Source organism: Lupinus angustifolius, chromosome LG19, assembly GCF_001865875.1.
Source record: "Lupinus angustifolius cultivar Tanjil chromosome LG19, LupAngTanjil_v1.0, whole genome shotgun sequence".
NCBI lineage: Eukaryota > Viridiplantae > Streptophyta > Magnoliopsida > Fabales > Fabaceae > Lupinus > Lupinus angustifolius.
In genome coordinates this window covers 1,664,661-1,682,262 of record NC_032027.1, presented here as the reverse complement: position 1 = coordinate 1,682,262, position 17,602 = coordinate 1,664,661, and the positions used below count along the sequence as shown (strand labels likewise).

The window sequence follows — 17,602 nt, the reverse complement described above, 5'->3', positions numbered from 1 at the left end:
AAATGTAATATTACATAATATGATAATCATGATAACTTTAGAAGAAAAAAGAATATGCTTTAAACTATTATAACCATACATGAAAGAGTAGTCCCTTCCCCATATATGCACTTGCATAAAATTCTATCAACTCTCGACAAGAGAAGGAATAAGAATATTCTACTCTAAAATGTAAATGTGTATCAGCACCTGATTGGTTCAATTGATATATGTTATTTCCTCTTAAGAATCTATGTTTGTATCTTATGTATAAAAAAATTCTACAAGAATATTATCTTTACTATATTATGAATATTCTTGGCTCCAATAAAATGTGTTATGCGGAAGAAACTCATAACTATATAAAAATATAAGTTGACGGCCGAGGAGCTTCATAACGGCCAGTGGGAGTAATTGGCGCCCTAGATTTTTTTTTCAACTTTTAAAAATATTTATTTACCTTATTTCGAATATATATTTTTATCTTATATAAATTGTATGTTTATTCTAAAAATTATAGATAATAGATAAAGTTTTCTACATTTATAAATGTAGATATTGCTTATAAATCATTTAATATTTATAACATATTGTTTTTTGTGAAAAAATTATACCTATGGACTTCAATGTGATTAAGAAAATATTTATTTGAGATGTCAATTTCAATATTAATATTGTTAGTCATTATATGTTTGATAAACTCTCAATCATCTCAGAATTAAGTGCAACTTTGATGATATGATAAAGTGAATGCATATTATTTGATTGATGAAGTTAATCATTTTATCTTAACTATTTTGGTTTAACTACTACAAGAATATCATTTTTAGCAACGAAGACAACCAAATAAACTTATGTAGTAAAAAAGAAGATGAGTTTCTTATAGATAACATAATGATTTATATTGAAAAATAAATAGCTAAATTTTTTACCCTTAATTCAATCATTGATAAATTGAAGTCTTTAACTAAGAGGGCACTTTAAGTGAATGTACATTTTTCTTTAATGTCTTTAATTGTTAATTATTATTATTTAGAATTAATATGTTATTTTAAAAAATAATTATCTATATTTCTTTAAAAAAATTGTTATTCAATTAATCTTAATTAAAAACTATAATTAAATATTATTGTCCCTCTTAAACTTTAGGTCAAGATCCACCACTGGATGCACTTGTTCAAGATTTTCCATTTCTCTTATTAAGAATATGCTATTTTTGATTGGCAAAAAACAATTTTATTATAGAGATATATTTAATTGTACAAGATATTATAAAAAGTCGAACATTTCTAATAAGAATAAAAAAGAATACAAGGAAATATGATTAATGAAAGTGAGAGAGGTCAAGAAAATTGTAGTAGACATGCACAAAGATTGATAGCCCATTTTGAGTAGGACATTATATTTGTCTTTTTTTTCAATGATCTAAGGCCAAAGTCTTCACATTTGCTAGTTCTACCACCTATACACGGACGTCTAAGTTGGGTAGAAGATGATATCATTTATAGCAAGTCAAATAGACCAAATTATTGCTAACTATATAATACTTTAAAACGTCTGACACTTTTTGTTGGTTGACATACTGATGTGAATAATAAAATTGTGCTTTGATTCTAGATAAAATTGTGCAATATTCAAGTAGTTATATATATACTAGTTGCCAAACTAAATAGGTAAATTAAACTTACAAGAAGAGGAGAGGTGTTGAGAACATTTTGGTTGATCATTACAAAATATGTATAATAGAGCTTCTCATGGAATAATTCTACTTCTATATATCTTAGAAAATAAAACTCCATAGATGCACCTTTGATTATCAACATGTAAAAGAGAAAACAAAGGAAATAGAAGATGAAGGAAAGAAAAAAGTTAAACTGTTATTCTATTTGAATTGAATTTAAAACTGAAAGTTATGGCAACATATATATGTTGATTTATAACAATCTTTTAACTAACTTATAACAAACTAATGAAAAGAAGAATAACACTGAAAATGCAAAATAATAGTATTCCAAACATGCAAATTCTGGTTGCTTGGCAGTGAAGTAACAATTGACTTCTATAATTTTCATCAAGACTTGGAATCATTAACCGTTGATCATGTTGAACTATTACATTATGATCATGCTTGATCCAAGGGGTTATTTTGTTGTACTTGCCAATGTGCTTGGATTGTTGGTTGAGCATATCTTCTTCAAGATCCTCTAAAGGCATGTTAATACATTGAGAAACATTCTTGATGATCTTGTATGGCCTTGGCTGAGATGGCCAAGCTTTCAATCAAAGTTTTTACCTTATATTACACAGGCTTGATCAAGGAGGTGGAGCACGAACTTGCATCTCGAACATTATGCATCAACCTACAAGAAATTGGCCCATGAGAATGAATGAAGTTTAACAATATAAAAAATTGACATTTGTGTTTACTAAGTCAACAAGGAGTTTATAAGCTTTACCACCATCTTATTTTTGGCCAAAAGTATGTCACACATTGATGTTTTTTTAGATGAGTTTATTTTATTAAGTTACCAACTTAAAAGCTCATATTTTATAAGCTAATTGAGGTAGCTTATGAGCTTATAAGGTTGGGGCTTATCTCATTTTATATACATATCAGCTAGCTTATCAAGTCCTACTTCATTGATCCTAGCTTATTATAAACACTCATTAGCTTTTATTTTATTATTTTATAAGGTACATAATATTAGGCAAAGCACAATGGGTACTTAAACCATATAGAAAAACTTCTAGTTACCTTATGGGCTAGTTCTCCCAAATAATTACGATAAGGTCCTTAAGAAGTTTACAAGCTAGTTAACTAGTTTATTTGACCCAAAAAAGTTACATAATGATGTTTGAAAAATGAACTTATTACATAAGCGACAACCTTGTAAGCTACTTGAGGTTAATTATGAATTAGTGAGCTAGCCAGATTATAAGCTACCTCAAATTAAAGCTTATAAGGTAGAAACATAAATGATAAGCTTGTTGATTGAAACAAAAATGGCTTGATAAGCTAGGTAATAAGTGTAAAAATGAAATAAATCCTTAGCTTACAGCTCATAAGTTATTTCAAGTAGCTTATCAAATATATGTTTAGTGAGCTAGTAGCTTATTAAATATGTCACATTTGCAAAACTCAACCAAGTAGCATATTTTTAGTCAAACATGGTTATTAGTTCATGTTACCAAATATTTCTGATTCCACTAGCTAACTTATTAACTCATTGTTTTCTGTTCATAACTAATGGAAAATGATCCTCTGTCCTAAGAAAATTATGTCTCCATATATTAAGTCAATCAAATTTTATAGAATAATGTATAAATATTAATTTATGTTATTATAACTTTTCTTTTTAATTAAATAAGATTGTTTGATTGGATGAGAACAACAAGTGGGATAGAAATGGGATAGGTGATTCACCCTCCCATAACTGATAACCTTTTAGCTAAACAAAAAATAAGTCCATTTACTAAATATTGACATTTTATTTAGTTATTTATCAAATATACTAATTTTTTTTGGTATGATATTTTTTCACTTTTTGGTAAGAAACTAATCACTTTTGGGGTTCATGATTACTCCTCCCAACAAGTGTCGCTCCAAAGAATTGAACTCTCAACCTTATGGATCTAGTGAGACATTGCACCATTAGTCAAATACACTATTTGATTAGGTTATAAGGGATGCTGTTTTTATTAAACAAATTCATAAATTTAGTCTCTCCTAATACTACAAGCACCTACTATTAATTTGACTAGGTTATGTGGTTTACTTTTTCTACTCACTTTTATTGTTGGGTAAATGGTTTACTTTTTCTACTCCCTTTTATTGTTGGGGAAATGGTTTCTTTTTTTTATTTTTTGTGTATTTGTTCAATCCGCAAATCAGATTTTGATACATTTAGGCGGTGTGAAAGCATCATGCACAACTCATGGATACCAATAGCAATAAGTGCAATTCATGTGATATATATTCCAAAATGAAGCACAAATGATGCGAAATTTTAAAAAGTTGATTTGTATTCTTTCCTCAAGAGGGAATGCAATTAACACGAGATTTATTTTGTGTGGTATTAAGATAATGATTCCTTTAGGTGATATCAAGAATGGTCCTTAGAGTCAAGCCATAAAGAAAGCTAGTTACTAGTGAGGTCGACTTTGTTGTCTATGTGTGTGACATCTAGATGGTGGAATATATAGTTAACTATGTCTTATCAATAGAAAATGACACGAACATCAAATAGCTTGATACCCCTTTCATATTAAATCAAAAGCTGGTGTGAGATGTCTAAACTTGGTAAATAGGACTCGACACTACCCATTCAGCTGACTTGATCTGACCATAATCAGATCCGATTAGGGTTGAGTTCATATTTAAAAATTAGACTCAGTCAATATTTAGGACCAAGTAAGAGACAAACATAATTCGGCCTGGACTCGTCCATGGCTACTAAGTCATCGTGTTTGTATGTGTCTTTATTTAATTATGTACATAGTAATGACATATCTTTGGTGAAAACTATTGATTTTCTAATATTTTTATTATATATATATGGTTAACAATATATATACATATATCATTTCATATGTTAAATTATATATCCATAATAATAAAAAAATACTGAGAAAATTTTATCTAAAAGGAATATGCATTATATTTAATCAGGTCTATGGTCAGATTTAGATTCAAAGACTGAACCGATAGGCATTTAAGGTCGAGTTAGCTTCGAGTCTAGGACTAAGTTCAGACCAAAAAATGACTCAATAAACATTTCGGGTCGGATAAGGGACAAACCTTATCTGACTTATGCTCACCCCTATTGTGATACTCAACTTTGATTAGCCAATTTTACAATTTTATAAGAAAAATAAAAAATAAAAAATTTCTAATAAACAAAAAAATGATACTCTTGTCATTTTGTAGTTTTATAGAGTCGAATAATTACTTTTACCTTTTTATAGATATTAAATTAATTTTTTTTGTCAAAAAATAATATTCCACTAACTTTTAAACTTAAATGAAATATTTCACCCCATCTATGATTTTATAATAAAAAACATTTTTATCAAGAAAATAAAATTTTTAGATCCTTCAGAACTAAATTTATCCCCTTAATTGTTTGGTTCTTAACCCATAGTTAGAAAAATGTTAGATTACCAGATTTTATTTTAACTTATTCATTAATTTAAAAAATAATTAATAAAATTTTTATATTTTAAATAAAAATCAATAATTAATATAATAATTACAAAACTCTATAATAAATACTAGCATATAATTTAGAAAAGAAAAAAAGGAAGTGTGAACTAAGGAGAAAAAAGAAGAGAAAAAGAAATGTTAGAGGGAAAAGTAAGAAACCAATAGTCACATAAAAGAACAAGGAGAAAGCAACATAAGAAAGTAGCAAGTTACCCGTATGAATGCATGAGACGGTATTTTTTGACCACATGATTAAGAACATATATATTATATCTATATTGTTTTTTTAAGATAAGGAATAACTTCAAATTTTGTTATTTTGAAATTGATATATCCTTCAAAAATTGTAAAAGCAGTTAAAAATTAATGAGTTAATAAGTTGAACTTTGGTCCTCATTAATATTACAATATCAATAGAATCAGAACTACTATATTCATTTTTATCACCTAATATTATGAAGTTTAGAAATATTTGCTTCAACTTAATAATTGATTGAATTGAATTATAATTTTTTTTTATTTGGAAGTAAACTAAAAAAAATCATTTATTTGTTCAATAATTTCAATAGTTGATGCAAGTATATCCTTGGTTATAAAAATTCTTCATTTATTTAGCGATCTTGTAGATCTCGATAAGTACTTTGAACTATGACATATACTGGATTATCAAAATTAACAAATGTATATGTCATTAGGTAGGGAATGACGCAGTTATGAGAATTGTAAAGAAAAAATAAATAATATAATTTAACTAACACATACTAATATTATTATATTTTTTGTGTTAACGATTATGTACAATTAAAATAGTTTATTATAATATTTTAAAATTGTATCATTGTCTTGATTGTATGTCTTCATCCATACAAATTTTATACAATAATATTTTAATAATCTGTAGGGAGTGATATATGATACATAAAATGAATAAATGATATTAATTGAGAATGTTTTAAAATCGATTTAAATGTATAATTACTACATATTCTATTTACTGTAATTAAAATATGTTTTCAATTTTTCCTAACAACTTTAATACATAATTTTAAAATAGAAACTAAATCATCATAATTAAGATGAGGGATCCACTTAATTCAATAGTAAGTTTTTTTAACTTACTCCACATCCTAGCCATCAATTATATGGATAACTAATGATTTAGATCTACATTCTTTCAATTAATAATAATTAGTATGTTAATATTTGTTGTAAGTGATAATCGAACCTTAAATCTCTTCCACTCCACCCTTAACAATCAAACCACATGGTAACTCATTTTTATTGTTTTAAGTTTGCTTTGGGTGAAGTTCGAACCCACAGCTTCATCCACCTCATTCTTTAACTCTTTCACATTAACCAACATACCATCTTACTACTCTCAAAACATCATTATTATTACTCCAAATTCCTTATTTCGTTATTAATGTCTCAAATTCCTTAATTTCAGGAACGTAAGAGAACTATCTATATTTCTTCTAATTAGTATTAAAAATTGTTATTTTTATGAAATAAATTCATTGTCTATCATTTTTATGTGAAATTTTTTATAACAGATTTCTATATTAATTATAATATCATAGTTTATTCTTTCTATTAGTAATAAGATTGGTTTTCTACTATTTATGTTTTAAAAATGATTAAATAATATTAATTGATAACGTTTTAAGATCTATTTAAATGTGTAATTACAACATATTCCATTTAATGAAATTAAAATATTTTTCAAAATTTCGTGACAACTTTAATATATAATTTTAAAGTAGAAACTGAATCATAATTAAGGCATGTTTATAACGAATGATTTACGTTATATTATATTATAGTTTATAATAATTGTTCTTTCTGGTAATTGATTATTTTCGTTTTGTAACTGATTCGCAAATTTATATTCTATTTCTGTAACTTATACAAAAAATTCAAACTTTTCTATTTCTTCATGAGTTTTGAATCATATGTTATATTATTTATGATGTTCAAACAAAATAAAATATAAATGAAATTAATTATTATTGCACAAATTTATCTACATAATTAGCATTGCCTAAAATTTAGAAATCATTAATAATTTAAACAAAATATAAATCAAATCAATTGATTATCAAAATCAAAATTTATTAGTTATAATTCTGCAAATTTATGCGCATAATGAGGATTACTTAAAATTTGGAAATCATAAATAAATTATAAAATATATAAATCAAATAAAAATAAAGACATTATTTTTCTTCATATATTGGAATGCTAAAAATCGAGAAACAAAGAATAAAAACATTATATTGTGTTGTTGACAACCCAAACAATACAAATTTCTAAGCAAACAAGGTAATGAGGTTTAAGTAAAAATTTCCAGAGCACAAATATTGAGTCAAAATGAGTGTATTAAACAACATATATATTAAAAATCATCGAATAGATAATATAAAATACAAAACTCATAAGTGAGTAAATAACTAATAATGAAGCCAAAAATGAAGGTACCAATGACTAACTATGATCTTTACCTCATTTTAGAGGATGATACACGCTAGGTATTTCTGAAACATGTAAAACAAAAAATTAAAATAACGATTCTTTGAATAAAAAGTGTATAAGTAAGACAAGAGATGTGAATAGAGAAAATTAACTTACAGAGATGTTTCAACCAAGAACCAAACTATAAATAAAGAGAGAAAATGATAAAATGAGATAAGATGAGGAGATAAATATATTATTAACAAAAAATAAATAGACAAATAAATGTAATATTGTAAGTGAATGTATAATATAATGGAGATTGGGTACATACCATAGGTTTTGAAGGTTTGATCTTCCTTGAGAAATATACATTTGCTTATCAGACGGTAAAGGAGAAATTTGCTGCAAGAATATATCTATAAAATAATGAAATTAGTGAGAACACGTCTATAAAAATAAGGAAATCAATGAAAAAATATACAAAAAATCAATGATAAAATAAGAACAAGTCTAAAAAAATGTACTAAAAATCATATTTACAAAATAAATAAATAAATGTATTTTAAAGAGCATGATTAAAAGAAATGGACGATAATGAATAAACATAATGAAATAAAATGAAACTAGAGAAAAAAAGATTGTTGAGAGAAAAAGAATGTTGGAAGAGAAAGAGAGAGTCATAGATCTCAATAACAATTCAAATGTAATTTAAGATGTAGTCATAAAAAATGCTATAATTATTTATTAAATGCAATAATTGTCAAGAAATGACAAATATAGTGTGGGAAGGTACATATGATTACCATAGAACCATTTAGGAGGGGGAAATAAAGGAGTAGATGACATGTGACAATTGATGAGGTGACCTAAAGGAAGAGATGTCAGGTGACAATTGATGAGGTGATGAAAGTTTATTTTGTTATATAGTAAATAGAAGAGAAAAAGGAGAATAAGAACGAAGGAGTTAAAAAATTGGAGAAAAATAGAGTAAAGTTACAAGAAAGGAGGTCAAACCCTAAATACGGTCATAGAGTTCCATCTCAAAATCTCTGCTTTTGGACAATGTCAACACAAGAGAAAAACTTATATAGAAAAACATATAACAAATCATATTTGGAGAAATGTATTTATACTTTTTTAGTTTTTTACTTTAAATTAGTACGATAAATTTTAGACGTCCAACAATTAAATTATTTCTATCAATTTTATTTAGTCTAGATAATGTTCAAAATTAGTTTTATGCATGTCATGTGATTTTTTTAAACACTTCGCAAAAATTATTTTTTTCTTTGGACACATCACTTTTAAATTTTAATGGTTATCAACGGAGAAGATTTATTTGTTGAATGTAAACAATACATGGGAATTATTCGATTAGAAAAACTTAAGAGATCATATACTAGGCTAAAAATAACATAATAGACCAAAGTATGGTTTTTGTGATAATAATAGTAAACTTAAATTCGTTTCTGTACTCTCCTCGAGTGTATAATTTTTTTCCTATCATGAGTCATGGTCTAATATTGACCATATTCAACTTATTAAAATTTTGCATTGAAGAGTGGGTTTGAAAAAAATGTAATTAGCTATGGAGTATCTGTCACGAAAAGATGTATCCAGAAACAAAATTGTTCATTGATTGGTTTCTATTATAACTTGTCTCTTTCTCCATTAATGAAGATGATCATTTGTCAAATTATTCAATAATCTAAAATAAAATAAAATTCAACCATTAAAGTTAAGTATTTAAATTGAGATAATTCAATAGATAATTTTAACACTGAATGAATTTAAAGTCATCTATTATATTTTATAAATATTCATCAATATATATATTTGAATTGATATTCCTTTAAAAAAACAACATTCACCAACTATATATTTGCTTTTAATTTCCTGCACTATTTCAGCACTTACTTTTTTTATGTGGGCTTCTCATTTGATTTTTTTATTAAATTAAATTCTCATACTGGTAAATTCTTATTAGCACATGTTTATATGATGGTTAGACCAATGTTAGGATATGAATGTAGTTAATATATTTAAAAGTTTCACTAAGAAAAACCTTAAATGTCACATATTTATAAAATGTTGCAAAAATATCATTTCACTTTTTTTAAAACTGTTTCCTGAAAATTTACAAAACACATTTTTTAAAAAGTAATTTAAAAAAAATACTTTTTTTGAAATAGTAATTTTAAAAACATGCTTTTCTTCAAAAGTGTTTTAATATGAATGTAGTTGATTGAATATTCATCCATTCCATCTATTAGAATGTATTCAAAGAGAATTGAAATTGATCCAATAACTTTAAATATGAATGAATTGAAAATTGAAAATATAATTTAATAAATTTATATGGATGAATATCTTTCTATAATCTAAATTCATACCTTTGTCACTCATAACTCTAATCAATAAGGATCTAAATCATCTAATTTATGACTTACACTCATGGCATCTAATTCCTGAATTCATTATAATAGAGTTTGTTAGGAATAAGTTGGGTTCACCAAACTATACATTTAAGTGAAATATTGTAATATTGGGGTTTGGATTAGTCCATACCCATCTTTGTTTTTATCTTTTTCTTATTGAAATTGTGGTGTGTTTATGCACTCTCAAAAGTTCATCTAACAAAAATTAATAAGGGAAACATATCATCTTATGACTTTTGTTACCTATTAATTCCTTAACTAATTTTATCTTACCCAATATGAAACTTTTTTTTTTTGGTTATCAATATTAAACTTTCACTCACACTTAAATGTTGATATGGATATTTTGCTTGATCCGCAATTGTATGCAGCTAATCATTAACTACTACCACCACGATTTAAATCCTTATCTTTTCACTTAGGTGATATCATATGTAAATTCTATGATCTCTTCTTTGGTCATCTATTACATCGCTTTCTCTTCTAGGATCAATACTTATTAAAATTAAGAACTTCCATGAGTTCCACAATTTGATTTTTATAGCTATTTAAAATAAAATAAAATCGACATTTAGTTAACGAGACTTCCTAATCATCATTTAATTGGTTCGATTATTAGGAAATTAAGAACTAATTTTCATCCTATGTGTAAGGTAAAATGGACATTTGCGGAAGCGGCGAGTAGATAAAGAAAATAGAGAAAAATAGAAGACTTGTATCAAAAGATTTAGCATGAAAAAACCTCATCAAGAAGGAAACAATCATGATACCTAGTTCAGAAAATATTACATTATAGAAAGTAAGATTACAGTATTCGCATCTCTCTCACTCTTTGAGCATAACACTCAAACTCAACCAAAAAATAATGAAATACAGAACCTTTCTAATATCTCAGTAGAAATATAAGTCTCGAATATAAACTTTTTCACTTTTTCTGAATGTTGCTCTTCTCACTTGGTTGTGTTTATCTTCCTCACAAGACTCTTTTATACGGTGAAAGGGAGGAACACTTTATCCTAAAGACTTTTTTATAATTAAACTGAATTGGTATATACCAATATGGTAATAATCCCAAACAAAGGAATATAAAAAGTGAATAGTTCCTACATTTCATATAAATTATGAAGTAGTGAAAATTATTTCATAACAAACAAATTAATATTGCATACTTTATATGTGTTTATGTGCTGATACAATTGTTCCAGCTCATTTAGATTCATAGGAAATGATTCTGGGCAAAAAGATAAAGATATGAATAAGACTATTAAACAACCCACTAGGTTGACGTGACCAAAATTGGTCACCATATAATACAAAATACTTAAAGAAACTAAAATCTTGTTACTAAATTGTGTTAAGTTAATTAATCTTCAAGAGCTTAGTAATTTACTGATAAAAATCAATGAAAATTAAATCAATAAGAGGAAAATATATAAGAATATATACAAACCACATATTCACCATTTGTTTTTTTAATGCTTGCATCAATAAATCGCATTCTACAAGTATATGATCTATACAAGGTTGTCTTGTATCCTAAATATCAGTGTAAAAAAGCTGATTTTTTGTAAAAAAATTCCAATACTTGTACTATACATGAAGAGCTAGGCATCATCATTTTTTTCTTCACATACCAATAAAACAACCAAATATCTATATATCTCTAGATATGTGTAAAAAACTATATATAAGTGAACTAAAAATATCCATGGCTTCACCTCATGTGTGTTACTTCCTTCAGCTGCTTCCAATGGTTGAACTAAAAATATCCATGGCTTCATAACAATCCAAGATTAATCACTTCTTAGTTCAATAGCTACTAGTGCATCAATAGTATAATCATCATCACCATCATATATGGGAGAATATCGTTGTCCTAAAAAATGTTTTAATTCATATGTCATTGCTTGTGATTGGTTGAAAAACATAGTTAAGTTAAAAGTTTAATAATAAAATATTTTTCTGACCAATCAAAAGTAGTGACACATAAAATGACACGCTTTTCGGGACAGAAGATGTTCTCCCATCATATACCTCCCTAGCTAGAAAAATGAAATTGAGCTAAGCATACCAATTCATTCCTGCTATTTGATATGATGTTGTTCTAAGTAACCCTTCACCTAATGATCCAAGTAATGTTTGTTGTTGGTGCAATGAAGGGGTTTGAGGGAATTTATTAAGCAGAGTTGCAAAAGAGCTAGAAGTGCCATTATTATTATTATTATTATTCTCTTCAGTTCTCACAACACTTCCATCATGTTCACCACTCTCCAAACTGAACCTTTTGTTTGTTGATGATGTTCCTGCCACATCCATATCTTGATCACCATTCCAATACAGAGAAGATAGTGTTCTTTTCGACCCCGAATTCGCAATGTTTGGCACAAAAGGAAGCTCTGTCTTGGAGGTTAAGGAACCTAAACCATTGTTTAATACCATTCCTTCTAATAAGTTCTGGTCATTTTCCAACAATGCATTATTGTAGTTTGTAGACATCTTTGAAAGATGAAACCTACCATTCATTTGACCCAAGTTGATTGAAAGAGGTATTCCTTTAATCATATCATCCATTGAATCTTCTCTGTCATGTTCCAAAGGGGACCTATGTGTAGTGTTCTTCTTATAGATTCGGCATAGCACCCAATCATCAAGCTACAATTACAAAAATAGATCATCAATACAAAACTAAAATGTAAGGATTTTGTGTCCTATATAATATTTATGCCATGTGAAATCAAAGTTAATATTTTATTGGATAATAACTAATGGTTTATAAGTATTGCAATAGTTAAATCATATTAGTTTAATAGTTGATTGCTTGCTTAAAAAATCCAAATTCAAAGAAAAATGATTTCTGTAATAAATTTAGACAGAACATTATATGATCATGTTTATTAAGGTAGAATAGAAAAAAGCATGTAAATGCTAATTGTTGTAAAATACAAAAAGTAAATAGGAAATTCATGATTTTAAATTATGGTTGTAATTATTGTTAAGGTTTCATCTCAAAACTAATTGGCAATGAGAAAATTAGTCCAACATGTATTTAAACCATTCCCAAGATCAGACAAAAAGTTACATTTGACCCATAACTAAAGGGCATCCTTTGGCCTATGACAAAGTAAAGAAGTTGAACTCTGACTCAGATACTATGTTAAAGTTTCATATCAAAATCAATTGACAATAAGAGCATTAGTCCAACAGGTATTTAAATCATTCTCAAGACAAAGAGATAGCCGATGTGAGACTCCTAAATTTAATATAATTGGCTATAAATATGAGAAATGATGGCTAAGATGATCAAAATTGTGATAATGATGCAATTGTAAATATTGAAAAGACCATAATATTACCAAAATCAAAACAGAACAAAACAAGAATTGAATGAAAAAAGGAGCATACTCTTAGAGAGTTTTTCTTGTTGCCCAAGTCACAACCAGGAGGCCTATTATTAGCCTTGTTATCAGCAATCCTATACTCATGCATGATCCAATTGGTTTTGATCCCTTTTGGTGGCTTCCCTCCATAAAAAACCAATGCTTTCTTCACACCAACTTTCTGTGTTCCACCACATGTTAACACAGGCTTATCTGTTCCTGTAGCTTTCCAATACCCAGAAGTTGCAGCCCTGTTTGGCCTTGCACCATTTGGGTATTTCCTATCCCTAGGACTAAAGAAATACCATTCCTGATCCCCAAACACTGCTTTTGCTGCAAACAAAAACCAAAACAAAACAAACCCATTTCATTTTGTAACGTAAAGATTCCATCTTTGTATTATTTGGTGAAATTTTTGTTGATACCTGGTAGCTCCCATGGATCAAACTTATAGAGATCAACCTCGGCGATGATGTGAACTGGAAGAGGAGCTGAGGCAGTTTTTTTCTTCAGGTAATGAACCACGAGTTCTTCGTCTGTTGGGTGGAACCGGAACCCTGGTGGCAGGTTTGGTTGTTGTTGTGAACCGGTGGATGAATCAGTGCTCTCCATGATCAAAGAGTTTTTGTTTATTTTGTATTCAATGGCTATGGCTACGGCTTTTGCTCCATAAGAACATGTTAGGAGGAAATGTTATGTTTTGGTTTTGTTATTATGCTACAAAAGAATGAAGCCTGTGTTGTTTTATATCGCTACGGGAGTGGGATCGTGTCCTAAAACTTCTTCTCTTGTAATAAACCAATCATATTTCATAAAATAACATAAGGGACAAAAAAAAGTGGGACTGTTGATCACATTCATAATGTGATGATGAAGTATGACGAAATCTATTTGTACTTACAGTGGTCTGGTGACGTGTCAGGGGTTTAGGGGCTGTTTAGTCTTTTCAGAAACAGGGTATAACTACACCAAATTAATTTGAATATCTATAACTTTTGTGTTTCGGGAGTCAATAACACATTAAATAATTAAGGTTTAAAGTTTAAAAAATGGGTAATTGACTCGGTAAAAATCGTGAGTCAATAAGTCATAGTGGGACCAATTAACTCAGATCATATTAAAAAAAGTATAATAAATTTATAATATAACATATTTAATAATATTTATTTTAAATATTAAAATTTATTATTACATGAGTGTTTTGTTAAACAATCAACAATTTTTTTTTACTAAAACAAAATGTCACAATAAGTTGAAAACATCATTAAGTAACAAAGGTTTACAATTTAATCGTAACAAATACACAGAAGTAAGTTTTAAACCTAATTAAAAGATAAAGGTTTTGTTCGAAGATAACCTAACAAATAATAATAATACATATGATCACAAATAATTTGAAAAAACTAGATTATATTATTCTCAAAATGATTTTATTTTGACGTTTTTTAAAATGAACTAAACCTATTAAATAACTGATTTTATGCTCAAATGCCTGAGTTGAACCAGTTAATATTGATTTTGGTGCATAGGTTGGAATGAATGATATTTTAACTAATAGGTGCATTGTTTTATTGAAAGAAAAAGTAGGCCTCTCAAGTGTGATACATACTTTTTTATAAGCAAATGGGATTATGTCAATTAAAATTAAATATATTTTAATGATTAAGATTTGAATCTTTTTTATCATTATACACATGTATACATAACTCACTATAAATCCATAATAACATATGTATATCACACCTTTAATTACAACAAAAATAACTCCTTTTAAATTCAAACTCACCTTATTAGAAAAAATATGAATGGATTTTGTTGTGGGAACCATTTGAATGATGACGGGAACTGGAATTCTCTCCATTGAGATAGTGACACGTGGGATCCAAATCATGGAGGTGTGACACGTGGGTGGGTCCATGAAGGACAATGCTATTTATTTTTCATATATGTTTTGTGCTTTTCGAAGATAACGATTTAAATTATGGTTTGTGTTAATGAAAGAAAAAAGGACACAGTAGAAGTATAAGTGTGAGGCGTGGAAGTTAAAGATAAATTATGGTTTGTGAAAACAGCACCATCAATCAGTGTAACTAAAAGTTTTACAATGAGAATTGAGAAACCTATTGGGTCCCATTCCACAAATTCACTCTCAAGTTTCAACTATGGGAAAGGTATAAGAGAATATATCAGTATATATATTATGCATTTATGCATGGCATGGCTTATATCATGATATGATGATAATGCATGTGTTTTATATATTTAAGGTTGTTTTTCATCATAATTGTTTTTGTTTGTAAGTACATATGCAAATGAAAGTACAGTTGTAAAACTCAATATGTATTAGATATCAAAACTCTATACGACTGGTAGTTTTAAAATAATTATTCAGAATGGGTCTAATTTCTAATGGTTATTAATTTCTTTGCAAATATTTTCCATAATTACAAAAAACAATTCTTACTTCCATCCCTTCTAAAGTATCTACTCCCTTCATTTTGATTTTAGTCCTATTTTCATTTTGAGTATTGTTGACTTTCGTCGTTGCCCTTAACTTGATAAAAAAAACATCAACATGGAGTGATAAATACTTAAAAAAACATTGGGACAAAAACACATAAACATGCATGAGAGCAAAAAAAATTATTGATTTTAGTACATACATTTTTCTGTTTAAAAAATTTAGCCTTTCCATGTTAGTATTTTTCATCCAGTTAACGGCAATGACGAAAATTAATATCAACTCAAAAAGGATGAGCAAAATATAAAAAAGTACATATATTGATCCTAATACATAAATATAGAGAATAAAATTATATCTAAACCATTGTTTATTTACAATTATGTTGCCACTATTAGAAGTACTACTTTTGTTAAAATTTACATGCAATTAGGTGTTCGTAAATCTTTTAGGATCTGACTTTTTTATTAAATTTTGGATTGATTTATGCACATGCAGACCATCATCTATCATTTATGTAGATTATTTTTTTTGAAAAGTCAATAATAATTAATTATTAATGGTTGATGATATAATAACAATGTATAAAATTCTTAGAATGAGAACGTCAATTCATTTATCTTTTTTCTCTTCCTACAATGACTCGATAATGCAATCAAAACCTATGGAGGATGCAAAAATCTTCAAAGTGGTAAACACCTACACTATGATCTATGATGGGTGTGTTCTAAATGCTGGTTCCATGACCAACCAAAGGGTCCCATTGAGAGTCATTTGCTCTAGAAAATGGCACCAGGTTGAGCTACCAGAAGGTGGGAAAAACCTAGAACGCTTTAAACTTTAATGTATTGACTAGTTTATTTTTATTTATAATTTTTTTCTTTAATTTCCTCATCATTTGTTAACAAAAATTTTCATTTTAGTATCCTATCCATGTTCATTGATCCACAAAAGTCCTGATTAGACTATGGTGTGAATCACAACAAAAAGATGCATGTTATCCTCTTCACTTTAATTGTTTCTTCCTTTTGTTTCTAGAATATTTAGAAAATAAATTAGAATATACAATCTACTTAAAAGGCCATTATATATGGAACATGAGATATAAGACATGACTCTTCATTTGGCATTATTCATTGACAATGGGAATTTATAGGGAAAAGGATATTGTAAACATAATTCTTTCCAAATTAAAGTCAAATATATTTATTTATTTTGATTTACATAACTTGTGAAGAATCCTCAGAGTAAAATTACCGGAATAACCTTAAAGTCATTCATCTTTTTTGGCATTAGCTGCAGAGGTTGGCTGTTAGATTTGAATTCCATTATATGAACATCAAAATTTTAACATTGTATCATAGACAAATATTTCTATTTTTTATTTTCTTTATCCATGTTTTTCTAAAATATATGGAACAAAAATGAAGATATAGTGTCCAAGTTTTGGTGTAAGCTTAAACATTTTATGATGACTTATATGCTATAATTTGAGAAAATATTAATTTATTAAGTAAGAGAATATCATGATTTAATTATGATATTGAGCTTATTTTTTCATTTAATGTGACATTGATAACATTGTCATCCTTTGAGAGCAAGAAACATTCTTTCTAACAATATTAATATGACGATGTATATTAAAAAAGTAACATGATGGTATTCATTTTCTTTTTAGTGACTTTACTCG

At 27.4% G+C, this 17,602-nt stretch overlaps 1 protein-coding gene across 3 annotated transcripts; it reads right to left on the bottom strand.

Moving 5' to 3' along the window:
• Positions 11,514-14,183, bottom strand: LOC109333772 (NAC transcription factor 56-like). 3 transcript variants are annotated; one of them, XR_002106046.1, is made up of 5 exons: positions 13,877-14,183; positions 13,477-13,784; positions 12,107-12,726; positions 11,901-11,944; positions 11,514-11,805 (listed from the first exon to the last, which is right to left on the bottom strand). XR_002106046.1 is itself a non-coding variant. In XM_019569340.1 (5 exons), exons 1-4 carry the CDS (start codon positions 14,061-14,063, stop codon positions 12,136-12,138), a joined length of 1,056 nt encoding a protein of 351 aa, XP_019424885.1. In that variant the 5' UTR covers positions 14,064-14,183; the 3' UTR covers positions 11,514-11,812; positions 12,133-12,135. The 3 variants fall into 3 exon arrangements, 2 of the variants coding, with proteins under 2 accessions (XP_019424885.1, XP_019424884.1); XM_019569340.1 differs by lacking the exon at positions 11,901-11,944 and having other exon boundaries at positions 11,514-11,812; positions 12,133-12,172; positions 12,203-12,726; XM_019569339.1 differs by lacking the exon at positions 11,901-11,944 and having other exon boundaries at positions 11,514-11,812; positions 12,133-12,726.